This window comes from Pelophylax lessonae (genome assembly GCF_965119305.1).
Source record: "Pelophylax lessonae genome assembly, chromosome: 10".
Lineage (NCBI taxonomy): Eukaryota > Metazoa > Chordata > Amphibia > Anura > Ranidae > Pelophylax > Pelophylax lessonae.
Window position 1 is genome coordinate 216,802,551 of NC_138777.1, and position 27,208 is coordinate 216,829,758.

General features: G+C 44.6%; 1 protein-coding gene across 1 annotated transcript in view; it reads left to right on the forward strand.

Annotated features, from left to right (window-relative positions):
- Positions 1-27,208, forward strand: part of CEP89 (centrosomal protein 89) — a 154,132-nt gene that overhangs the window by 67,619 nt on the left and 59,305 nt on the right. Inside the window, exons 11-15 of the mRNA XM_082270407.1 lie at positions 824-927; positions 4,615-4,730; positions 8,889-9,069; positions 13,344-13,511; positions 17,722-17,863. Coding sequence (XP_082126533.1) covers positions 824-927; positions 4,615-4,730; positions 8,889-9,069; positions 13,344-13,511; positions 17,722-17,863 — 711 coding nt within the window. The remainder of the gene's footprint in view (positions 1-823; positions 928-4,614; positions 4,731-8,888; positions 9,070-13,343; positions 13,512-17,721; positions 17,864-27,208) is intronic.

Consider the following 27,208-nt stretch of genomic DNA (forward strand, 5'->3'; position numbering starts at 1 on the left):
ATGTTCAAATAAGGGAGATGAAGGGTTAATATACAAATCACTAGAGTCAGGATGGAGATCAGATGTACAGGGAGGGAAAGGGTTAAAAAAATGTTTAATAAAATCCCACAATCAACACTGACACCCACCAACTTAAATCTGCTGTTTTGTTTTGCTCTGGAACTAATAAATATTCTATCATTCATTTATTTCTTCCTCCTTTGTAAGAGAAAAGGGCAGGCTCTTAAATGTATACGGTTGTACTGTTTACATTTTGTGATTGTTGTGTTTGGTACAGTCATTATATGGTATAGAGGTGATCGGATCGGCTCTGTACACTGTGTCTGTGAGCCGTCCCTTGATGGCTCGGTTTACAGCACTGGGCAATTGAGGGCTATTCCTTTCTTTATGAACATCACTCCAGAAATAGACGTCCACCTCACTGTTTTTTTTTTTTTTTTAGTGGTAGAGAGGTGGTTAAACATTTATTATTATTATTATTACAGATACCCGTATTTTCCGGCGTATAAGACGAGTGGGCGTATAAGACGACCCCCCCCTAATTTTCATCTACCGGTAATACTTATACTTAGGTGACCTTGGAGATATTATACTTGGCGTATAAGACGACCCCCCATTTTTGGGGGATTTTTTTGAGGTTCAAAAGTAGTCTTATACGCCAGAAAATACAGTACTTTTATATAGCGCTGTCAATTTACACAGCGCTTTACATGTATATTGTGCATTCACCTTAGTCCCATGTTGAGTATTGTCCAATAAAAGTTCATAGTAATTTTTTTGGGGCTTTGGAAGTCAATCTCTTCCTTTATTTTCTTTTGTTCAGGAGGAAATGAAAAATTTTAAGCACCGTCTCAAGCAGGTGATTGAGGAGAATGAGACATTACATCAGGTGTTAGAGCAAGAAAGACCTGTAAATGCTAAGGAATGGTAAATGCTTTTGTTTTTACAAGATTAAAGTGATTGTAAAGTCTGTTTTTCTTTTCTTTTTTTATCAAACATGTTATACTTACCTGCTCTGTGCAGTTGGTTTTGCACAAAGCAGCCCAGATCCTCCTCTTCTCGGGTCCCTCTTCGGCTCTCCTGGCCCCTCCCTCCTGCCGAGTGCCCCCACAATAAGCAGCTTGCTATGGGGGCAGCCAAGCCGAGTCACAGCTCCCTGTGTCCATTCAGACACGGAACCGTGAATTGGCCCCACGTCCTCTCCCTCTGCCGATTGGCTGGCTGACTGACTTTGAAGGCAGCGGGAGCCAATCGTGCCATGCTGCTGTCTCAGCCATTGAGGGGGAGAGTTCAGGGCAACTGAGACACTCCTGCAACATTGCTGGATAAATACGTGCTCAGGTAAGTATTAAAGGGGCTGAGGCAAGGCATAGAATGCATTGGGGATAAAAAAAGCCTTCTGCCTTTATAATCCCTTTAAGTTATAAATGTGAGCTTCATTCGGGGCTAAGCAGGCTATAGATGGAGAGAGCATATTGCGCATGTGTGGATAGGGTCCGAACCACCCATCTAACACTTGGTATGTCCTGCCATCTGCAGGACAGGGCGGGGATAACCATTCATTTAGCATTTGAAGAAGTAAGCATTAATTTAAAAATAACTGAGCACAGCATGTTAATGTATTGAGGACATAATAATGCATAGGGAGTTTTTGGAGGAAAATAGGTGAACTAACCCTTTTACTGCAACCGACGTATGTCAAGTGGCTTACGCGCACTTCCTACTTCACTTCACAAGCTGATCGTTGGCTTTGTATGACCCTTGGAACCGTGAGCCCAACTCCCTTCCCCAACCCCCCGTCCCCCCATCCCCATCCCCATGCTGCTGTATTACGGGTGTCACCCAGTGGAGGGGAGGCAAAGCTGCAAAGAGCTTGAACGCGATTTTATAATGGTTTCTGTTACTTCCAGGGAAGAAGCTAATAAAGCTAATCTGTGCTCCATTAGCTTCAGTGGAAGGCTGGTGGGACATCAGGAGTCTAAAAGACCCCTGATGTACTATTAAAGAGAACCTGTCACAAAGAGAATTTTTGTCCCCTATGTGGTATAAATAAAGTTTTAGTGAAAAAAGTGTCAAAACCAAGTACTTGAATCTTATCCTGTCCATACGTACAAACACATACGAGTGTAAACACACACTGGTCAGTGGCTCCTACATACAAAAAACATTGTTTGTGCTATACATGTTACATATACCGATGCATGCTGGAGTGAGAGCAATAATTCTAGGGCTAATAATCAAATTGAAATCTAAAGTGATGACCTGTAGGCTTTTAAAATGTCACCTATGGAACACACAGCGCAATGAAATTTGTCGCCATTATGTGAAACAAGACAAAAAGAATCAATCATTGGCCCATTATTCCCTGGATGCGGAGGGTGTGAGCAATCAATATAAAAATAAATGGTAAAACTGAGTCTCTGGGGTAAGCTGCTGGCTTTGGACGGCTGCAGGCTCAGGATAGTGCTAGAAGAGATTCTGCAGAAATAAAACAAAAAGATCAGCGCCATCTAAGTGTTTATTTCAAACTGATAAATAAAACATCACAGGATAACAGAGATGTAAGCGCATGTATCTGGATAAAAGTGTTCATCTGCTCTGGGGGAGGGGGGACTGTGGTACAATGTGGAGTGCCTCTCGTCACGGTTGTGCTGGTTTCTCCCAATGCTTCCTGGGACACGGGTACACTCTAGAGCAGGGATTCCCAAACTATGGCCCTCCAGTTGTTCAGGAACTACAATTCCCATCATGCCTAGTCATGTATGTGAATGTCAGAGTTTTACAATGCCTCATGGGATGTGTAGTTCTGCAACAGCTGCAGGGCGTAGTTTGAGAGTCCCTGCTCTAGAGAAAGCTGGCCGACGTCACATCCGGATATCCGGTGAAGGGGGGCGGTGCGTGTGTTCGGAGCATGCATGCTCCTTCATCAGATTGCCTGATGAAGGAGCATGCATGCTCTGAACACGCGCACTGCCCCCCTTCACCTGACATCCGGATGTGACGTCGGCCGGCTTCTTTAGAGTGTACATGTGTCCCAGGAAGAGTTGGGAGCCACCAGCCCAACCGTGACAGGAGGCACTCCACATTGTACCATAGCCCACCCTCCCCCCACAGCGGATGAACACTTTATATCCAGATACATGTGCTGACATCTGTTATCCTGTGAGTTTTATTCATCTGTTTGGAATAAATATACACTATTGCTGCACTTAAATGGCACTGCTCTTTCTTTTTGTTTTGTCACCGTTATGTGCACATGCAATTTTAAAGGAGAATTACAGCCAAAGCTTGTCTGGCTGTACTTCTCCTGTGGATTACAGGAGTGCAGTTTGTTCTGCACTCCTGGTACCCATTTTCAGCAGACAGTAGGCTATCAACAAACAAAAACACAAAAGGGCGCACCGACCTAGCGCATTATCCTCAATATAGGCTTTTAATAATAAAACCTAAAAATGGCTTCTCACAAATGCAGGTGAAAATCAATCACATCAGACTCATAAACTTGAGTATCAGAAGTAGTCCATACAGGTGTCCATAGTCTTATAAGGATGACGGCTGACGCGTTTCGAGGCATATGCCTCTTCCTCAGAGCCACTGTGACATGATCTACTCACAGGTTTAAATACCAGTGTAAAGGCCCAAACCCTATCCATGTGGTCTACAGAGCTCCTCCCTCTGGGGTGTGGCAATGGTGCTGGAACCCATCCCATGTGCATCACTGCCAATCCTCCTCCAGCAGGGTGGGTTCATGGTTTCCATATAGTACATACTTCCTATTTCCATATACAAACCAGTAATACATATAGATAAAAACAAAAGCATAAATACAGCTGAAAATACAATTACAAATACAATTTTGGATGTAAATCTAGTAAATGTAAATTTAGACCAGATAATTCATAATAAGAATACAGGTAAAAAAGATTGTGACCATATGGTCGGGATCCACCCACATACCTGAGATGGCCTCTCCTGCCCCCTCCACAGCCCAGCACTCCAGTGAGTGTGGGGGGGGGGGGCGAGAGCAGACAGCGGTGAAGAACAGTCACCAGCTCTCTGTCTGCTCAGGAAGCACTGAGAACTTAGCGATCAGTGGTGTTTGATCACTCAGTTCTCTGTCTCAGAGCCAGCAGGGGACAGATGCTGCATCCACCTGGGTAAATATGATCCCCCCCCCCCCCCCCCCAAAAAAAAAAAAAAATTGTCATACTTCTTTTTTAAGCTTTAATGTGTTTGGTATCTATTCTTTTATATTTTACTAAAAATTGGGTAATATATTGCGTTTGTGTGCCCTAAATAAACTTTAATGTATTTTCTAATGAAAATTTGAGCTGAATAAGCTTGTAACCAAATGTCATGTGAGCTCTTTCAGAAAATATGTAATGTTTGGATGTTTTAACTAGTCTTCAGGCCTAAAATAGTTTTTAAAGGTGTGCAGAAATGGCTCTGGCAGTGAAACCCTGGTTTGTGGGTTGTCAGATGACAAGGTCATTGTTCCTCAGCTGCTGGAGGGTTGTATTGTTCCATGCATGCAGTCAGGATTGCACTGTAGTTATCTAATAAATTTCTCTGTGAGGTTCCTTTAGATCATTTTATCATGATTTGTTCTGGCAGGGAGATGCTGCAGAGTCAGAATAAACTTCTCTCTGAGGAGAACACAGTCCTGGTGGGAAAGCTGGAGGTTCACGAGATGAAGAGTCGAGAAAGTCACGCAAAGCACCTGCAGGAAGGTGAGGTCACCTCTGCATCGCCCACATTTTACCTCTATTCTGAGCTCCTCCCATGTCTATTATACAGGAAGTGATGTCTGAGATCCCTTTTTAAAAGCCTTTTAAATCTCAGGTGGTGACTTAAATAATTTACAGATTGGTTTAAAGTTGACCTCTATGTAGATAAAAAGGACACAAATTAATGCAGCTCTGTATTCATTAAGACATCGCTAATTGTATTTTTTAATCGTAAGAACCTAAAGCTGATCTGGTGTCAGCCCCTTGCTTGTCTCGCTACACTTGGGCCTTAGAGAGTGAGAGGATCAAGCAGCACACGGAGCCAATATGTTCAGTTCCTGATAGGAAGAGAAAGCAGTGACACAGAGGTGAGCTCATCAATGTGATGCCTCCCATTTTACCGTCCAGTCACAGGCTGGGGGCATTTCCAGAATGACCTGGGCTCAGATGAAGTGGGTTGAATGATGCTTGCTTTCAGACCGAGGACATCTAGTGGGCGAGAAAAAGTACTGCAGGAGAAATCTCTGGGTTGAAGGCGATTTTATTACAGCAAAAGCTGATTTTGTTGCTTAAATTATTTATTGGGTGTTTCATTTTTTGAAGCCCTCAAAAAACAAGCCTAATACCAGCAATCACTAAAATATACAGTGGCAAGAAAAACATATGTGAACCCCTTGGAATTAAAGGTTACTAAACCCACAACAGTAAAATCATTCTGTATATGCAGTAAAGCATGTTTGTTATATTCACTGTGGAACCTAAGGGGTTAATCCTCCACATTGTGTAAAAAGGCTGTTTGCTCCTGTCTTCTGACTCTCCCCTTCTTTCACAGTCCCCAATCCATTTCCTGATAGTACAGAGCCTTGGGGGCACTCTGCACATGCTCAGTTTGGCGTGTATTGGGAGGGTGCATGTGATCACCACAGAGCCAATCCGCACTGTCCAGACCGAGGGTCAGGGGTCGTGCAGCCTCATAGGACAATCAGGGGAGAAAGAAAACTCCTCCTAGATGCTTTAATCAGTGCTCGTCTGGACACTGATAGAAGTCATAAGACTGCTATATACTGCTAAAATAAATAAGTGCATGTTCTGTGTACTGTGGGAGACAAGATATAGTGACTGCAGGCTCCTGCCTTTAGTAACACTTTAAGTGTTTTTTTGCAGTAATTTGCCATAAAATGTGATTTGATCCTCATCGAAGTCACAACAACAGACTAATACAATGTGCTTAACAGAGATGTATGGGAATGTTGTTTTGTAGAATCATACTTACTGATGGATGCTGCCTCTGTCCCCCACTGGCTCTAAAATTGAGAACCGAGGAATCAAACACCACCGATCCCTCGGTTCTCACAGTTCCCTGAGCAGAGAGCTGGTGACTGCCAGTTACTTCTCTCTGCTTTGCCCCCCTGCGCTCACTGGAGTGCTGGGCTGTGGAGGGGGCAGGAGTGGCCGGCTCAGGCACTCAATGGCTCGCTTAGAGGCTGAGCCGGGTGCCAGTGCAGGCATGTGGGCGGATCCCAACCATTTGGTCCCGATCCTTCCTGAGCCTGAACCGGCTCTGTGATGTCAGCCGACAGTGGGTTTCAGTTCACTGTCTGCTGAAAATTGGTCACAGGAGTGCAAAACGATCTGCACTTCTGTGATCCACAGGAGAAGCACAGCCAAATGAGCTTTGGCTATACTTCTCCTTTTTTAAGGTGATAACACAGAAACAATTCTAATTTCTCGTCTTTGTTGAACACACCCGCTAACCATTTACAATGCTGGAGGAAAATAAGTGAACCCTTGGAGTTAATGACTGCCAAAAGGAGCGTTGACCAGTTATTATTTCAGAAAAGGACTTTTGGTGGCTCTGGATCAGACCTGCACAACTTTTAAGGGGAATGTTTGACCATTTCTTGTTACAAAACTGCTTCAGCTCAGAAACATTGGTAAAATATATGGTAGGAAAGGCTCTCTATGGGGTTAAGGTCGGGGCTCTGACCGAGCCACTCTAAAAGGCACGTTTTCATTTTTCGGAAGCCAGTCTGGTGGATTTACTTCGATGCTTAGGGTCATTGTCCTGCTGCATCCACTACTAATCCTAAACTGTCAGTCACCCTGACATTATTCTGTGGGACATTTTGGTAAATTTAGGAAATAACTTTTCCCCTTGATGATGGTAAGTGGTCCAGGCCCAGAGGCAGCGAAGCAAGCCCAAATCATGATGTTCCCTCCACCATACTTCACAGTTGGGATGATGTTTTGATGTTGGTAAGCTGTGCCTCTTTTTGTGGCATGCATTCTTCCCGAGCAATTCAGCTTTTGTTTCATCAGTCCACAAAGCATTTTTCTAGTAGTGTTGCAGTTTGCCAAGGTACTCTCTGGCAAACTTTAGGCGTACAGCAACAAGTTTTTGGAGCGCAGCGACTTCCTCCATGGTGTTCTGCCATAGACACCCTACCTGTTCAAAGACTTACATATGGTAGACTCCTAAACAGGGATGTTTACCAGCTCCAGTAATGTCTTCAAGCCTTCAACTGTTATTTATGGCTTCTTCATTACCTCATTGAGCATTCTACGTTGTGCCTTGGGAGTCATTTTGGCTGGGCGCCCACTTCGGGGAAGAGTAGCCACAGTTCTAAACTGTCTTAATTTATAGACAGTTTGTCTAACTGTCAACTGGTTGGTGCCTAATCACTTTGAGATTGCTTTGTATTCCTTTCCAGCCTTATGCAGATCAGCTACGCTTGATTGTATGCCTTCAGAGAGCTCCTTTTTGCGAAGCATGGTTCACATCAGTTGATGCTTCTTATAAACAGCAATCTTAAAATATTTGAGTGTCTTTTATCAATCTAAATGGCTCTAAACCACACCTCCAAACGAATTTCATTATTTAGACTCCAGGTGTGCAAACTGTTGAGTCCAGTTAGATTTTGTTGGTTATTAGTCTATGGGTTCACTTTTTCATCCAACACTGTGAATGTTTAAAGTGGTAGTAAACGCTGTTATTTTACGCTTACCTATAGGTATAAGGGTTATAAGGCTAACCTGTAGGCAGGCCAAAAGGGGCAGCTACCCCGTGCCAAGTCATGTTGTGAGGCCTAAAGCAGCTTCACCTTGAGCCTGCACTGCCTGAGATCAGTTAAGTGGATTTGGGAGGGCCCAAGAAAATGTTTCCCCAGGGTTCAATCAATAATAAAGACGGCCTTTCCTGTAGGTACTGTGAATATCTCCTAAACTTGAACTGTTTATTTAGAGATATTTAGAGTGCATGAAGCCGGTGATGTCAACGGCACATGTGCTCTGAAGGTCCGACACTGTATGGCAGAGCCCATGCCATAAACAGCGCCTCCCACATGCAGGCACAGAAGTGACGTCACCCCGGCCACTCATGTAGCCGCAGGCCGCAAACCCGCAAGCTAGACCAGGGGAAGATGGAAGCCCTCTCAGTGGTGACAGCGAGGCGCTGGATGGATTCGTTTTGAGGTAAGTCTCTCATAAGGTGCTAGTATACGATGCATACTAGCACATTGACATTGACTTGCAGAGGATTCTTTTTTTTTGTTCCTCAACTGCAGTTTACTGCCGCTTTAATGGGTGTATTCAATGAGGAGTACAGAGGCAGGGAGCTGTGATGTTTTCATAAAACTATGTACAGCACCCTGCTGGCCCCTCCCATCCGCCATGGTCAGCCTGTATTGCATAAAGAAGCACAAGGACCAAGTGATGACATCACTAGCTCTAAAATAAAGTATGTAAACAAAACTGAAAAGCTGTATTTCTAAAATTGTGTTGATGAGGAAGGGAGGAACCAGGAAAGGCAAAATATAAGAAGGTTGAACTTTAAAAAGTGAGGGTTCCTCAGCTTCCTTTTAAACCTCATTAACATAATGCAGGAAGAAAGATCGCGGGCCCGGCGTTGCTGATCATGTAACATATTATTACACAGATAGCGTGTGAATGATCTGAGGGTACATTAATAGCCCCCATCCATCTCTGACTCACGCCAGCTATGCTTCCTTCCTCTGGAGCAGAATATTTAATACGATATTTGCATCCTGGGTGCCAGCTTATTGATTTCTTAGGCAGAACAGGAAATTGGGTAGAAAAGTGACCTTGTCATGCACGACCCCGGTTCTGCCATAGATTAATATTACTCTTTTGGCTTGCCTGCAGTCTCCCAATTAACGAAGCAGCTAATGACTCTGGAAGCTGCGAATCGCGGCAGCGAAGAGGCGCTGTTAGAATTACGGAAGCAGCATGAACTTCTACGCTCCAAGTGCAACGAGTTGAAAGCAGACGTGGATGGCAGAGTCGCAGCAGAGGAGCACGTTGCTATGGTGAACGAATTAAAAAGGTAATCGCTCTCCACCCCATGTAATGAGTACTAACATCTTCATCAACATTCAAGAGCTTTATAGCCCCCCCTAAAGAGAAGCGTAGCTCCATAACAGAGGTTACCGGTCAGAATTTTTATTATAACAGTGATGCTTGAGTGGAAAAATGCGGGGATTCTCAGTAAAGAACTATTGTTATGAAAAAAAACATTTTTAAAATTTGTATCAACCTGAAAAAATGTTATAAAAGTCAGTCTTTTTTAAAATCAACCAATCACTACTGAACTTGCAAAGAGATGTCTATTACATTATGCATTATTATAATTATGAAGTTTTATTCATTTTTGTCCCTAGACTTAGGGTCCTTTCACACTGAAACATTTTCCTGCGTTTTTAACCACTTTACCTCCGGAGGATTTCGCTGTCTTACGTCTGGGCCACTTTTTGCGATTCGGCACTGTGCGACTTTAACTGACAATTGCACGGTCATGCAACGCCGTACCCAAATGAAATTTACGTCCCTTTTTTCCTGTAAACAGAGCTTTCTTTTGGTGGTATTTGATCACCTATGAGATTTTTTTGATCATGCGCTATAATCAAAAAAAGAGCGACAATTTTGCAAAAATAACAATATTTTTCACATTTTTTTATATGAAATTCCCCCCAAAAAAAATGTAAAAATCAAATTTTTTTAAAATTTTTGGCCAATTTGTTTTCTGCTACCTATGTTTGGTAAAAAAAAAATCACAATAAGCGTATTTTGATTGGTTTGCGCAAAAGTTATTGCGTTTACTAACTAAGAGAAAGATTTCTGTCATTTTTGGTGTTTTTTTTTTTTAACGAGTAATGGCGGCGATCTGCGTTTTTTTTTTTTTTTTGCAGGACTGCGACATTGTGGGGGACAGATCGGACCCTTGACTGACATTTTTGACACTTTTGGGGGTACCAGTGACATTACTACAGTAATCAGTGCTATACATATGCACTGTTACTGTAAAAATGACACTGGCAGGGAAGGGGTTAATTTTATTGGAGAGGGATAGGTTAATGTATGCCTGGTGCTTACTAACATGTGTGGGGGGAGGTGACTGAGTGACACAGGGACAGATCGCATGTTCAGCTATGCTGAACCCTGCAATCTGTCCCTGCCTGACACTTAGGAGATCCGCCCACTCTGTTTACACAAGCGGGCGGATCTCCAGACTCGATTCCCCGACGATCGGGGAAGAGCAGCGGCGATCGCCGCCGCTCCTCCCCTGGCCCGACTCCCGCTGTGACTGAATACAGCGGGAGCGAGCCTCCAGCGGCACGCGCGCGCCACCGAGAAGGGGGAATGTCTGGTGACGTAGGTCTACGTCGTCAGACGTTATCGAGCCACTTTGCCGCAGTAGTGCTCGAGTGAGCAGACGGCAAGTGGTTAACTTCCAAAAAAATGCAAGAAAAAGATTTCCCTTTAAAACCTATGGGACTCTTCACACCAATATGGTACAGGTGTGCATCTTGAAAAGAAAGAAAATGGCCTCTGCCCCCACCTATAACTGGCCTTCATAGCAAAGAACACATGGAAGGGCAAGGCACATGACCCAAACAAAAATAAAATTCCCAGTTCAAACTGGTTAGCAAATTGAACTGGGAATTTTATTTTTGTTTGTCTCATGTGCGTTGCCCTTCCATGTGTTCTTTGCTATGAAGGCCAGTTATAGGTGGGGGCAGAGGCCATTTTCTTTGTTGTTAATTGTGGCAAATACAGCCACTGTATATTGTCCTTCGTGTAGGCATTATGTTTATTGCATGTGTATACCTTTAAGAACCAAGTGTTTGTAATGTAATGCTACAGCCCTTCTTCCCCCACCCCCCCCCCCCCTCTCTCCGGTTTCTGTGTCTAATTGTGTGGATTCACACACAGACAATGGTCTGGACTGGAGACCTCTCTCTGAAGGGGGTGTGTATTGAGAGACTGCCTGTTTCAAGGTACAAATATTCAGTCCCCCATGTGGTCCGCTGCTGTACAGCCCCTGGAATGTCTGTGTGGAAGCCCCTTGCATGGGGAATCCCATAAATACTGAAAGCCTGTGAATGAAAGTGTTGTTGACTCCCAGCCTATGTGTTGTCTAGTCCTTGGGAGGGAAGAATGGTATAACGCTACCTGGATTGTTGCATGCTGTACCTGCCTATTGGGATTATTACCTGTTTTCCTGTCTATCAGCGGAGACCCTGTAGATTAAACTACTTCTCCGCTACATTAATGTATACTGGTGAGTGGACATACTGGATGCCTTTGCTGTAATACCATTGGCTGGGTTTCCATTATGCCCCCAAATACCTTTCAGGAGGGATGGGCCAACTCCAGGCTCACCTGCCCCCTATCTATCCATTAGCTTGCATGTGCTTCCACTGTGAAGACTCTCATAAATTCACTAGAATTAGGACTGCAGGTAATACAGGGTGCCATGGAGTGGCCCTGCAGCTTACACATGTGTTTGCAAATGTGTGCTAACTAAACCCCTGTTTTGACGCAAACTGTTAGACAGGTTAATTTGGTTGGTAAGCAAACTGGTTAGCAAATTGAACTGGGAATTTTATTTTTGTTTGTCTAATGTGCATCTTGAAAAGTCCTGCATGCTACATTTTTGGTGCAAAAAAGCAGCTGCCCATTGAAGTTAATGGAAAATGCAGCGCGTTGTGCGTTTTTTAGTCACCTGTTTCACAGGTACAGGCAATCAAAAAAACGCACTAGAAATGCATCTGAAACACAGCAAAATGCATATGCGTTTTTACCACGATTTTGCTATAGAGCAGTATGAAAGGACCCTTAGAGTAGATTGAAACATTGTGTTAATACACTGGTGCTTGAATTATGGCCTAAAGGCCAAATGTGTCCCTTTTGGCACCGGTTATTGAGCCCTAAAACCCCAGCAGTTAATGACGAAAGCATTGACTTGTAAGGGCAGCACTCATAAGCATATCTCAAATACTGTGTCTCTGATTGCCTCCGTCTCCTTTAACAAGGTGACAATGCTGACCATGCAAAATGTAGGCTACTGCTCTAGACATACATCCAATAGTCCAGTGACTCCTGTGTGGGTGCAGGCAGATAAGAGCGCTCATCCTGGCTCTATGCAACTCCGCGTAAAAAAACGGCTGAACGCCGCACACCCGCTCACCCCGTATCTGAAGTAGTAAACGGCTTCAGTCCGGGTCCATCCAGGCTACACTCTAATGCTCGTTGGTGGGCTTGCCCTTGATGGAGCCGGGCTGAAGCCACTTACTACTACATATACCAGCTGAGCTGGTGTGCGGCTGTCTAACATTTTATCACTCAGGGTGACTATGCTGTTTGCTCTCCAGTGAATTGTCATGGCAGCATTGTCCCTTTTGACCGGCCCCCGTGGACAGTCTAGTCTTTGAGGCCCTGTTCTCACTGGTGCGACATGTAATGTGACTTTGGACTCCACAGTCGCATGACAAACCACACCCCATGTTTCCCAATGAGCACCGTTCATATCCGTGCAACTTAAAGTCAAAGAGACTTTTTTAAGTAGTTCCTGCACTACTTTGGTCCGACTTTCATGCAACATTACTTCAATGTAAACCTTCAAACGTCACGTGAAAATCGCATCTGCATGATATACATGTGACTTGTGTACGACTTTTAGACATGGGCAATTCGTTTTGGTTTTGTTTTCTTTATTAGTTCTTGAACTAATTCTAAATTTTCAGAATGATTGAAATTGGAATCTGTCGAAAATGTATCGATTGATCTGAATTCTGTGTAAGGAATAGCTGATTTGTAAGGAGCGGGTCGGGAAGCCAGCCCCTGCGTCCTTAACAACCGATGACTCATCAGCTGTCAGCGGGTTTCCCCACTGACTGTTGAATAAAACAAAACAATGAAATGAAATGAAATGAAATGAAATGGCAATAAAAAAGAAAAGAAAAAAAAACGGTGTGAGGTTACCCCCCCCCCCCTTTTTTTTTTTTTCATACCAGGCCCTTTGAGGAAAAACGACGACTGCTGTGCTAATGCTCTTAACAGATTGCATTTTTTTATTTTACCCATGGTTCCACTTTAAGCTCTTTATTTATTTTTTTCTCTTTTTTTTTTTTTGACTGGCACAGAGGCTGTCGGGTAATGTGCGACTCTCTTTTAATAAAGTATGACTCTCCGTGTCATCTTTTTCTCTCTTGCTCTAAGTCAATGTAGAACAAAATTGAACTGCTTGGAGGGTAATGAGCATTTGTGTCTGTTTCACAAATAAAATTTTTTGGCGTTTGATGTGCTTGTTTCCGGCAGCCAACTGCAGCAACAGCGGGACACTAGCGAGAGAGAAGCGCGTGAGATGATGGACAAGATCAGAGATTTGCAGACCCAGAAAAAGACTCTTCTGCTCCAGAAAAATGAATTGGTGTCTGACAACAAGATGCTGGAGGCCGAGCTGGAGGCAGTTCGGAAATCCAATAGGTTGGCTTTTTTCCAAAGGGTTTATCATTATTATTATTATTATTATTATTATTATTATTATTATTATTTTTATTTATACAGGATTTATATAGTGCAAACAATTTGCACAGCACTTTACAATATAGAGGGAGACAATACAACAACAATACAATTCAATACAAGAGGGTTAGATGGCCCCTGCTCCTGGGAGCTTACAAGGGAGGGGATGGTGGAACAAATGGTAATAACTTTGAGGGATTGATATGAGAAATAAAATATTTGGTTTAGGGATCAACCGATTATCGGGAAAGCCAATATATCGAGGGCCGATATGCACTTTTCCCAATATATCGGAGGTTACCGATATTGCTGATATTTCGGAAAGTGCTTGTACCGGAGTGATGGCTGCAGCTAGAGGCATCACCCCCGGTACCGGCATCCGTAGCCCACGGTCAGCTGTCTTGTAATGACAACCGATGTGGCTGAGAAGCCGATCAGCTGTCATTACAAGAAGCGGGAGGGGACGTTGCCCCCCCCCTCCCGCCGCCTTCCGCAGCACGCCCAGGTCTCCCGTCCCACCGGGAGACCCGGGCAACCAGCCTGCATGGCCGCCGAAGACCCGATCAAAGCCGCATTCGGCTCTGATCGGGTCTCCATGCAAAAATCCAGAAGTGATGTCATGAGTGACATCACTTCCAGGTACTGTCTTAAAAAAATGACAGCATTCAAAACAGCCAAACTTGGCGTTTTAAATGCTTTTAAGTGCAGAGGAGGGGTTTGGGGTCTTTTAGACCCCCAGATCCCTCCACAAAAGTACCTGTCAAAAAAATAAAAAATAATAATTTTTTTTTAAATGTACAAAAATATCGGCCCATATCGGGCCGACTGATATGCATTGGCCAAAATATCAGTATCGGCAATGAAAAAACGTTTTCAGGGATCGCCTAAAAGTGGGCAGAGTCGTAGATTGCTGGACAGATTGGGGTAAGGAGTTCCAGAGGATGGGGGAGGCTCTGGGGAAGTCCTGGAGACAAGCATGGGGAAGGAGACGAGGGAGCTAGAGAGCAGAAGGTCTTGGGAGAAGCAGAGAGCCCAATTTGGGTAATATTTGGAGACAAGATTGGTAAGGTACCTTGGGGCAGAGTTGTAATCAAATGTAAGGTGTATTCAAATAGAGAGGGGGTTGTACAGTCTTTTCATGTATTAAAAGAGATCAGTTTGTGTATATTCTTATCAGGATGGTGTTAAAGAATAATTCCAGGTATAGATATTGTATACAATTACATTGGTCCAGCTTGGACCAATGTGACTATGCATAAACTATAACTGGCCAAAGCCCCTGGAAGCTGGAGATCACTGTAGTGGGCCCTGCTACTCTAGTGATCTTCACTTGTTTGTGGGTCCCATGCCGACCGGCTACACGGTGAAGACAGAAGGTCAACCGCTAGGCACAGGCTCCATTTAGAGAATGTTTTTAATTTTCTAAAAGAATGAAGAGTGATCTCTGATTGGACGAGGCAGAGAGCCTGATGTCACCACCTTGCCCAATCAGAGAATGCTTTGCATTCATTGATAAAATGCAAAGCATTCTCTGAATGGCACCCAAGCCGAGCGGCTGACCTCATGTGTTCACAGTGCAGTAGGGCAGGCTCTCGGCACAGGACACAGGAGCAAGCGAAGATCACCAGAGAATCGCTACTTCCAGGGGAGATTTGTAAAGTTAAAATAAAAAAATATGCCTATGCAATGGAATTGCACAGAGCGATTGTGGGCATCCTCTTCTTGGATCCCCGCCCGCACTCCTGGCCCCTCTTCTCTGTCCAGTGCCCCCATTGGAAGCCGCTTCCCATGGGGTTACTTGTGCATGCTCGCTCCCGAGCCCCGCTGCTGCGTCCATTGGCACAGACAGTGGGACTCCACCTCTCCCCTGCTCCCTCGTCACTGCCTTTGAGTGACAGCACTGGGAGCCAATGGTTCCCAGTGCCCCAGCAAAGCCGGCTAGACCCAGAAGTGGAGGAAGAGAAGAGCTGCAGACGTGCACGGCGCTGGATCAAATGAGGGCTCAGGTAAGTAAAATGGGGGCTGAGGGGGTATGCTAATACCTATACATTTTTTACCTTAATGCAAAGAATGCATTAAGGTAAAAAATGTTTAGGCTTTAGAACCACTTTAACCATGTATGGTATATGCATAGTCACATTCCTTATGCTCCAAAAATAATCCATGACCCTGAATCAATTTTTCATTAAATTCTTGCTGTGCTTCCCCCCCCCCCCCTTCTACCTTCCTCCAGGAGCTCCTGAACCCCTCCTCCCTCCACCCCCCCCCCCCATTTCCATTTGTTTGTAATGAGCAATGCACATAAATTGCAGTCATGTGCACTGCTCTGTGCACATAGAAATCCTGTATTCTGTCATCCTTCTCGGGAACGTGTGTGTGTTTTTAATAAATAGAGCAGTAAAAGTAGTTGCATTGTAAGAGAACAGTTAAAGTGCAGCTTACCTATGGCCAGCGTCTGTGGGGTTCTTTGTATTTAACAGCTTCTTCCAGATGCTGGGACATTAGCCGTCTTGACTGGTTGGCACAAGATGACACAACTCCTGGAAAGTCACAGTGTTCCATTCAGCTAGGAACGCAGGCAAAATGCCAAAAATGTACCCTGAGCTGCACATTACATTTATATTGAATGTCTCTTCTACAATAATGGGCCTGCCGGCTCCTACATTTTTATTTTAGTCTTTAAGAAATAGTTTACCTTTGGAACATATTACATGTTCCACCTGTTTTTCGGGTGGAATATATAATAGATTCCCTCATCTGCAGCCTTTGCCTACTGATCCCCCCCCCCCCCCCATCCTGTGACAGCTGGCGGGGGATTCTCTCCCCACACTAAGGCTATGTTCATATGTTAGCGTAGCGGATCGCGGGCAGAACACTGCGATTCTGCCCGCGATCCGGAAATCATCACAAATCGCGGGACGCCTGTGTGCGTTGCTGTTGATTTGCAATGGCACCCCAAACGCTGTGCGATGTTGCCGCGATTTCCGCCTGCCAAATCACGGTAACATTGCGCAAACAAAATCGCGGGTCGCATGACGCCCCAAAGAAGCTCTTGTACCTTTTTTGGGCGTCATGCGACCCGCGATTTTGTTTGCAGGCGGAAATCGCGGCAACATCGCACAGCGTTTGGGGTGCCAATGCAAATCAACGGCAACGCACAGGCGTCCCGCCATTTGCAATGATTTCCGGATCACGGGCAGAATCGCGGTGTTCTGCCCGCGATCCGTTATGCTAACATGTGAACGTAGCCTTAGGCTCGGGGCCCCGTGCAGTGCAATTTCAGCGTGGCCTGCAAACAACTTCTCTAATAGAAGTCAATGCAAGTCTCCCCCAAAGTAGTGGAAGAACCTTTTTCTAAGTCTGAGCGACTTGAGTTGATCCAATTAGAACCGTTCCATTGCACTGAATGGAGCGCGACTTGTCAGGCGGCTAAGTCGCCTGACATGTTGCCCCAGTATGAACTTGAAGGATTTACGTTTACAATTTGAAACCAACGCGGCCCCGCCCACATGACTGTTTCCTGTGAATAAATGCCTACAAGTGCCATCAGCAATTGCCGCTGATGACTTATAGTTCTCAATAAACTATGAGAGGGTTGGTAAGCGTTCTTATAGTCCGTTGACTTTCCTGCTCTCAGGTAACTGCCTGACCATACGAGATACGAGCGGACAGCTATGCTGACAGTCTGCAGGAGCCTGAGACTGCACCCACAATCTGCTGATCACAGGTCCAATGCTCTGCAGGTTCCTTAAAATAATAAATGCAATTTTTTTTTATTTTTTTTTTACCTGCAAAAAAATTAGCATTTATTATTATTTTTTAAGAGTTGAACTTATCCTTTTGTTTTGCTCTAAAAGCTATAATCATGACATCTTTACGTATAATGCTAGTTTTATTACCACCACCTGATATCACCTATATCTGCCTGACAATTAGGGAAGTGGGAGTACAATATACATCCTGTAGATACACTACATGCAAGAGACCAAATCAGTGAAGAGTCCACTCCTCACCCTGCTGCATACCGTTGGATTGTTAAAGGAAATCTCCACATTAATTTTTTTTTTTAATCTTCAATGTAGGGGGCTAGATGCTTGCATTGATGAAAACTGTTGATTATTTGGTATTAATCAGTAAAGAAAAGTGGTTTTACACTGTTTATGTCGTTCAGGAAGATGAAGAGGAGGGTCGGCCAACTTAGGCAGGAGTTGGAGGATTCCATGGAGAAGGAGGTGACGGCTCACCAGTATCTGGCCAATCTTATCACTCTTGCAGAAAATATCGCTGGAGAAAGGGACCAGCTCATACACGTGGTATGTGGAAAGTGCACCTTTGTTTTACTAATTCTTTGCTCTGTACTCTATATAAGCCTTTGTAGTCACAAATCACTTAGTGACCAGATGAGCCCCCTTTAAGTGATTGTAAAATCTGTTTTTTTTGGTTAAAAATAACAAACTTGTTATACTTACCTGCTCTGTGCACTGGTTTTGCACAGAGTGGCCCGTATCTTCCTCTTCAGCTTTCCTGGCCCCTCCCTCCTGTTGAGTTCCCCTGCAGCAAGCTGCTTGCTATGATGGAGGCACCCGAGCCAAGCCGCAGCTCCCCATGTACATTCAGACATGGGGCCACGGTTTGGCTTGCCACCCCCTACCCTCTCTCCTGATTGGCTCACTAAATTTATTGATCGCAGTAGGAGCCAATGGCGCCTTGCTGCCGCCTCAGCCAATCAGGAGGGAGAGTCTCGGGCAGCCGAGACACTCCTGCATCATCGCTAGATAGAGATGGGCTGAGGGGGGCTGCTGCACACAGTAGGCTTTTTATCCTAATGCAAAGAACGCATTTGGATAAAAAAAAAAACTTCTGACTTTATAACCACTTGCCTACCAGGCCATTTCTGACACTTCTCTCATAAATGTAAAAATCTGTGTTTTTTTGCTAGAAAATTACTTGGAACCCCCAAACATTATTTATATATATATATATATATATATATATATATATATATATATATATATTTTAACCACTTAAGCCCCGGAAGATTTTACCTCCTTCCTGACCAGGGCCCTATTTTGCGATTCGGCACTGCGTGACTTTAACGGACAATTGCGCGGTCGTGCAACGCTTTACCTAAACTAATTTGACGTCCTTTTTTTCCCACAAAAAGAGCTTTCTTTTGGTGGTATTTGATCACCTGTGCGATTTTTTGATCATGCGCTATAAACAAAAAAAGAGCGACAATTTTGCAAAAATAACAATATTTTTCACATTTTTTTTATGAGATTCCCCAAAAAAAAAATGTAAAAATCAAAATTTTTTAACATTTTCGGCCAATTTGTTTTATGCTACATATGTTTGGTAAAAAAAATCGCAAAAAGCGTATTTTGATTGGTTTGCGCAAAAGTTATCGCGTTTACTAACAAAGGGAAATATTTGCGGTACTGCGGCGGACAGATCGGACCCTTGACTGGCATTTTTTACACTTTTGGGGTTACCAGTGACATTTCTACAGTAATCAGTGCTATAAATATGCACTGTTACTGTAAAATTACACTCGCAGTGAAGGGGTTAACTTTTTTGAGAGGGCGGGATGTGTGTCCCTAGGGGCGTGATTCTAACTGTGATTGGCTGTGGCTTGAGGTGTAGGAACAGTGATCAACGGTCCTACATAGTAGAACCGTATAATCACTATTCCTACACCGGGGAGAATGACAGGCGGCTTGTTTACATCAGCCGCTTGCCTTTCTCCCTCTTCACCGACGATCGCCGAGCGGGGGGGTCTGTGACCGCGCGGGAGCGGGCGCGCGCCTCCGGCGGCGCGCGCTCGCTCCCCAGAGCCTCACAGGCTAGTGACGTAGCAGAGACCCTAGAGAATTTTTTTTGTAAAATATAAAGATTTTACGCCGAGTAAATAGATGCTCAACATGTCAGGCTCTAAAATTGCGCACACTTGTGGAATAGTGGCAAACTACAGTACTTAAAAATCTCCACAGGTGACGCTTAAAACATTTTTTACAGGTTAGGTTACTAGTTTATAGGGTTACAGAGGAGATCTATATACTATATTTCACATGTATGGTTTGAAAACCATTTATATATGTGGGTGTGACCTATGTATGCGTTCACCACTGCGCGCCAGCACGGTGGACGAGGGTGCTTTTAAAATGTATGTATTTTTTATTGCATTTTTTTTATTTTCACACTTCCCCCTTTTGGATCACTTTTATTCCTATCACAAGGAATGTGTCACATCTGTTGTGATAGAAATAAGCAGGGACAGGTCCTCTTTATGGAGAGATGTGGGGTTAATAAGACCCCACATCTCTCCTCTACAATGTAAAGCAAATCCTTTACAAAAAAAAACATTGATCCTAGTGCTGTTTCTAAAAGTGATCCTGCAGTGAATAGGCCGCTGGGACCACTTTTATTGGTTGAATTGCCAGCTGAAAAAAAACAATACCAAGGATATGGCATATTGCCGACCGACATATTCCACTGCCAACCGAGGATGTCCTTTGTCTATTTATAACCACTTTGCCTGGTTGGCAAGTGGTTATTGTACAGACTGCCTTCAGTTCAAGCATCCTCCTTGTGGCATATTGGTGTGCTTTGTGTATTTCTTCTACATCTGTGCAGCAATCCAGTGTAAAACATTACCTCTGTGCGATAGCTTCCTGTAATAAAGACTGGTTGCTGCTGCTCTCTCCTTGTACAGGGTGTCTGGTCTTGTCTCCTCCCCCTCCTATAGTTTTAGTGTAGTGGGTGGAGCCTGCTGGCTCCCTCCCACAGCTATACTTTCTGCACAAGCTGTGTACAGCACAGTGATGATGTCACTTCTATTTTACAAACTTAAAACTGGATTTGCAAATGCATTTGTTGCACACAAAGTACATTTACAGTAAGGCCTGTTGCACACTGCAGCTTAAAAAAGCTCAGTACAGCTTTTTTTTTTTTTTTTTTTTTTTTTCTGAGCTAAAATACAGCCCATTCATTGTAATGTGTCTATGCACACAGGCGTGTAAATGAGCGCCGTGCATTCTTCAGTAAGAACAAAATAGAAAAATCTGCATTTTTGGACAGTAAATTATGTCTAATGCTCGCAAATCCGCGAGATTGCGAACAAATGAACGCATACGAACATACTGTTGATCTGAAATATGCTAATTTGCATATTTTACAAGAACGCGAGAATACATTTGCGAGGAAGACGCGAATGCGCAAATTTCTATAAGACAAATACGCCTGAAATTTACGACTGAAAAAGGAGATGCTCAAACAGAAGTATCGTGTGTAAGAGGCCTAAATCCTTTGTGGCTATTGGAGAATTTATTTTACTGTATATACTCGAGTATAAGCCGACCTGAGTATAAGCCAAGGCCCCTAATTTTACCACAAAAAAATGGGAGAAATGATTGACTCGAGTATAAGCCTAGGGTGAGAATGCAGGGCGGTGGGTATGGTACAGGAGAATGCGGGGCTGTGGGCATGGTACAGGAGAATGCGGGGCTGTGGGCATGGTACAGGAGAATGCGGGGCTGCGGGCATAATACAGAAGAATGCAGGGCTGCGGGCATAGTACAGGAGAATGCAGGGCTGCGGGCATGGTACTGGAGAATGTAGGCAGATGGGGGGAAAAAAGTTGGCGCAATCAGACAGTGTGGGTAACTGCAGCAGTGTCAACTGTGGGCAGAAATTGGGGGGCGATCCGGTGGCTGTACACTGGGATGGCTGCAGGCTTGTAAAGGGTGAAGTAACCCTGTAAGATACCAAGAAGAGAGAGAGAGGGAGAGCCCAGCGCCGATCTGAGTGTAGCACAGCAGTACTTTAATGACACACAAATTACAATGCTACTCACAAGAGGTAGATAAAAGCAGGCATCTTAAAATCAGTGGGGGGAAGTCTCTGTAGTCACATCCACGGTGGAAGGTCCGGTCAGGCGGGAGCGCTGTGATGAGGGAGGGCAGCCGATGTCCTCATGTGGGAGGCGGGGGACGTGCCGATCCTCTTTGATGTTGATGCAGCGTGTGGAGCTGAGCTCCGCAACGCGTCGCCGTTTGATCCCCTGGTGTCTCCTGAAGTGACGTTGCACCCATCCGACTGGCGGTCCCACGCTGCATCAACATCAAAGAGGATCGGCACGTCCCCCGCCTCCCACATGAGGACATCGGCTGCCCTCCCTCATCACAGCGCTCCCGCCTGACCGGACCTTCCACCGTGGATGTGACTACAGAGACTTCCCCCCACTGATTTTAAGATGCCTGCTTTTATCTACCTCTTGTGAGTAGCATTGTAATTTGTGTGTCATTAAAGTACTGCTGTGCTACACTCAGATCGGCGCTGGGCTCTCTCTCTCTCTCTCTACTGGAGAATGTAGGGCTGCGGGCATGGTACTGGAGAATGCAGGGCTGCAGGCATGGTACAGGAGATTGCAGGGCTGCAGGCATTGTACAGGAGAATGCGGGGCTGCGGGCATACTACAGGAGATGCAGTGCTGCGGGCATGGTACAGGTGTACCATGCCCGCAGCACTGCATCCCTTGTAGTATGCCCGCAGCCCGCATAATAGCAGGTAGTGCGGCTGTGTTTCACCTACCTGTTCCAGAGGTGCCTTATATTTAAAAATGGCGCCGACACGTCTTTGCGCATGCGCCGCCGCCACTCGGGATAGCTTGTATACGTTCGGCTATTCCCGGGAATAGCCGAACGTGTACGGCCTTTCCCGAGCAGCAGCGGCGCATGCGCAATGATGTGCCGTCGCCGGGCGGAGCCCTTTTTAAATCTAAAGCACGTCGGGCCGGCCGGGGGATGTTTTTTTTTTTTTTTTTTTGACTCGAGTATAAGCTGAGGGGGGCGTTTTCAGCACAAAAAAATGTGCTGAAAAACTCGGCTTATACTCGAGTATATACGGTAAATTTAATTTTTCTTTGCCCGGAGCTCAGCTTTAAGCCAAAGGGGTCTTAGAATGCATACTTTTTTTTTTTTTTTTCCCCATTTACACCTTTTTAAATCCATCTGAGGGGCCATTATCTTGTATAATAGGTATACAGATCCATTGTCTGGCTACTTGCCCTCATTCAGTTTGTCTTTGCAGCCAGAAGAGGCCCTGCATAGGCTGTATCCTTAGTAAAGCTGAACATTTCTAATAGATTGTGACATCACAGATGGAAGTCAGCAACTCCCTGCCCTGAGCGGCAGCCATCCCTGTGACATTCCGCTCGCAGAGTCTGATCTTTTCTGATGGCTGTGCCTTCACATCTATTTTAAGGTTACCTAGAAGCTAAAACATGCTCCCTGTGGGAATCTTGCGGATTTGAGAGGCACTCACAGCCTCGTTCGCCTTGTATGATGAGACAAGACACTTTCCCATCTTACTGTGTCGTCATCCAGGCCAGATCAATAGAATGAAAATTTAACCTTTTTTTTTTTTTTTTGCTAAATTTTTTTTTATTTTATTATTTTTTCTTTTTTCTGTCTATTTTTCTTTCTCTTCTATTTTTTTCCCTCCCTTTCTTCTTGTCTGTGAGTCATTCTGGTTGATAGTCAAATATTCTTTGATGGGTCAAAAATGTTTCAGCTTCGCAAGTTGGGAATTGTCATTGAGAACAGACAAGAAGGATCATGCACAAGGCAACCTTGGTAGTATTTTAGGGCAGGTGGATATTGTCCAGTGGGCCGACTTTAATGCTCCTGCAGTAATCCAGGGGGATTGCTTGATTGGTCAAAGCTGTGCACCTGTCTGATCCTTCACAAGGTAGGATGAACTTGTAGACAGTTCGTGTATGATGGGGCCATGCCAGGACAGACAATGCGAATGGGGCAGCCTCTCTGTGCCTATTGCAATCCGTATCAATGTCAATCAAATGGATAAGGAAGCCAATTATAATAATATTGTAGTTCCTGCAGATTTGATTGATGGAAGTCTTTCTACTTCCTGAGATATGCATTGTCATTTTTACCTTTTATTTAAACTTTATGTAGTTACTTTTGGAGGAGCAAGCTTAAAGATTTTATTAAAGCCTATCTCAGGGCAAAACATGAACGTCCCAAGGCTAGATGATGCGATTTTCCTATTTTTTTTTTTTTTGCAACCACATGTTGCAGGAAAGAATACTACTCGATTTCCCCAACACTGTCAGTGTTGATGGGGAAATCCCTCCCGCAGCACTTTTGTGTGCTGGCAGAACACAATGATTACTGCAGTAATCATTCTGTAAAATATTCCGTAAAGTATATTTAATATATATATATATATATATATATATATTAATATATATATATGTAAGAGTAAAGTAAAAAAATCTGGCAGGCTGGTTGTACTGGAGTCGATTGATGGATCTACTTCAGTACAATCAGCCTGTCCATATATGGATCGAATCTCAGCCGAGCCCTGCTGAACTGGCCGAGATTCGATCCATCTATGGCTGGCTTAAAGTGATACTAAACGCACACTGTTTAATTTACATTGTCATTTTTATTTCTGTATGTAATTGCACTGTAATTACTTTAATTTAAAAAATAAATAAATCTAAGTACTTTTTTCCTAATTGATCTACAGCTGTCATATGACCCAGATATTTGCCAGCCTATCTTCAGGGAAACCTAAGCAGGAGGAGCTGCTAGTCTTCTGCTGCTGGTCACATGTTCCAAATAAAATAAAAAAAATAAATAAAAAAAAAAACAGTAAAAATAATTATTATCAATAAACTGTTTTAAATTGCCATACAAATATATTTTTTAAATCAAACCTTTAACATTTTTGGCAATTTCATGTCACGTCCCTCCAGCCTGCATCTTAGAATAAGAGGGAGGTGAAGCCTCTATCAATTTACATGTAAACAAGCGGTCAGAAGCAGATGCCAAATAATCCCCACCATGGTCAGAAAGGATGTAAGCCGAACCTCAGTTGCACTGTAAATAACTGGTTGCTTGCTCGCGGAGAGCAGGCACCAGTAACTGGTCGTGGAAAATGGAAATTGCTGCCTATCATATATCAAATACCTTTTGAAGAGGTTTTATGACCCTTCTGCTGAAATACTGATAAATGAAACCGGAAATGCAGGAAAGGCAAGGGATTGCCAATGCATTATTATAAAAATTTCTTTGCCTGGAGTCTAGCAATAAATATTTTTCCGATCTATATTTTGCAGATCTTCCTTGAAATATGAATGCATCTAATATTCTCAAAATATAGAAAATAAGCTATTGGACTCTTCAGTGAGTGGTTATCTCCACCGTGTTCTGTACAGAGAGCCTGCCAGTTTCCCAACAATTAAGTTATTAGTGAATTATTTACTTCTTTCTGTAGCTTTCAAGCTATCCCCGCAGGACATCAAAGCTTGCTTGTCTCTTAATGCCACTCTGTGATTTCCGTGTCATCCATGGGGCAGAGATGTCCTTTAAGGTGAAAATGTGTTGCCTAGACAGATAGCCACGGGTTTTTCATTTTTCTTATATCCTAGTTTTTTCACACTGCAGTTTAAAAAGTTGAACATAAAATGCTTTTCAGGTATTATCAGAAGAAGTGTTTAAAAAGTAGAAATTAAAGGATATTTCTAGTTTTAAAATAGCTTGAGAAGTGATGGCGAATGTGTGAAAATGCACAAGAGATAGAAGGCCAGAGAAGGGGAGAGAGGGAGCAAGAAAGACTATGCATGAGCGAGAGCAGGAGAGGGAGAAAAGATGCAAGAGGAGTAGAGGCTGTGTAAGAGTGAGAGTAGGTGATGGAAGGAGAGAATGAAGAGCGCAAGAGCAGGTGAAAAAAGAAGAGTGAGAAGGCAGGTGAGAGGAGAAGCGTGAGAGAGCAGGTGAGAGAAGAAGCGTGAGAGAGCAGGTGAGAGAAGAAGCGTGAGCGAGCAGGCGAGAGAAGAAGCGTGAGAGGGCAGGTGAGAGAAGAAGCGTGAGAAGGCAGGTGAGAGGAGAAGCGTGAGAGGGCAGTTGAGAGAAGAAGCGTGAGAGGGCAGTTGAGAAAAGAAGCGTGAGAGGTTAGGTGAGAGAAGAAGCGTGAGAGGGTAGGTGAGAGAAGAAGCGTGAGAGGGCAGGTGAGAGAAGAAGCGTGAGAGGGCAGGTGAGAGAAGAAGCGTGAGCGGGCAGGTGAGAGAAGAAGCGTGAGCGGGCAGGTGAGAGAAGAAGCGTGAGAGGGCAGGTGAGAGAAGAAGCGTGAGAGGGCAGGTGAGAGAAGAAGCGTGAGAGGGCAGGTGAGAGAAGAAGCGTGAGAGGGCAGGTGAGAGAAGAAGCGTGAGAGGGCAGGTGAGAGAAGAAGCGTGAGAGGGCAGGTGAGAGAAGAAGCGTGAGAGGGCAGGTGAGAGAAGAAGCGTGAGAGGGCAGGTGAGAGAAGAAGCGTGAGAGGGCAGGTGAGAGAAGAAGCGTGAGAGGGCAGGTGAGAGAAGAAGCGTGAGAGGGCAGGTGAGAGAAGAAGCGTGAGAGGGCAGGTGAGAGAAGAAGCGTGAGAGGGCAGGTGAGAGAAGAAGCGTGAGAGGGCAGGTGAGAGAAGAAGAGTGAGAGGGCAGGTGAGAGAAGAAGAGTGAGAGGGCAGGTGAGAGAAGAAGAGTGAGAGGGCAGGTGAGAGAAGAAGAGTGAGAGCGAGGGCGCTAAAGAGAAAGGGGTGGGGGGGTGAGAGGGAGCAGGAGTGAGAGTATATGCAAGAGAGCAGACAAAAGAAGGAGAGAGAGCGTTGGAAAATGTTCAAGGGGTAGCAGGTGAGGGAAGGAGAGCATAAAGAGCCAGGGAGCAAGTGAAAGAAGAAGCGTAAGAGAGAAGAAGAAGCGAGAGAGAGGGTGCAAAAGAGAAAGGGGTGGGGGGAGGGTTAGAGAGAGCATGCGTGAGAGTATATGCAAGAGATTAGGCGAAAGAAAGAGAGAGCAACAGAAAATGTGGAAAGGGGAGCAGGTCAGGGAAGGAGAGAATCAAGAATGAGAGAGCAGGTGAAAGAAGAAGCGCAAAGAGAAGAAGAGCGAGAGGGAAGGGTGTAAAAGAGAAAGGGGTGGGGGTTGAGAGCGCAAAAGTGAGAGCATGTGCAAGAGAGCAGGCAAAAAAAAAAGGAAAGCGAGCGACCAAAAATGTGCAAGGGGGAGCAGGTGAGGGAAGAAGCATAAGAAAAGAAGAGCAAGAGAAAGGGGTTGGGGGGGGGGGCGGGTAAGAGAGCAAAAGAAGGAGAGAGCGACAGAAAATGTGCAAAAGGGAGCAGGTGAGGGAAGGAGAGTAGAAGAGCAAGAGAAAGGAGTGAGCGTATGTGCAAGAGAGTAGGCAAAAGCAGAGAGAGCAACAGAAAATGTGCAAAGGGGAGCAGGTGAGGGAAGGGGAGAATGAAGAGTGAGAGAGCAGGCAAAAGAAGAAGCATAAGCGAGAGCAGGCAAGAGAGAGCATGCAAAAGAGAAAGGGGTGGTGGGGAGGGGGTGAGAGAGAGCAGGAGTGAGCGTATATGCAAGAGAGCAGGTGAAAGAAGGAGAGAGAGCGACAGAAAATGTGCATGGGGTAGTACGTGAGGGAAGGAGAGCATAAAGAGCCAGAGAGCAGGTGAAAGAAGAAGCGTAAGAGAGAGCAGGCGAGAGAAGAAGTGCGAGAGAGAGAGAGAGGGTGCAAAAGAGAAAAGGGTGGGGGGAGGGTTAGAGAGACCAGACGTGAGAGTATATGCAAGAGATTAGGTGAAAGAAGAAGATAGAGTGA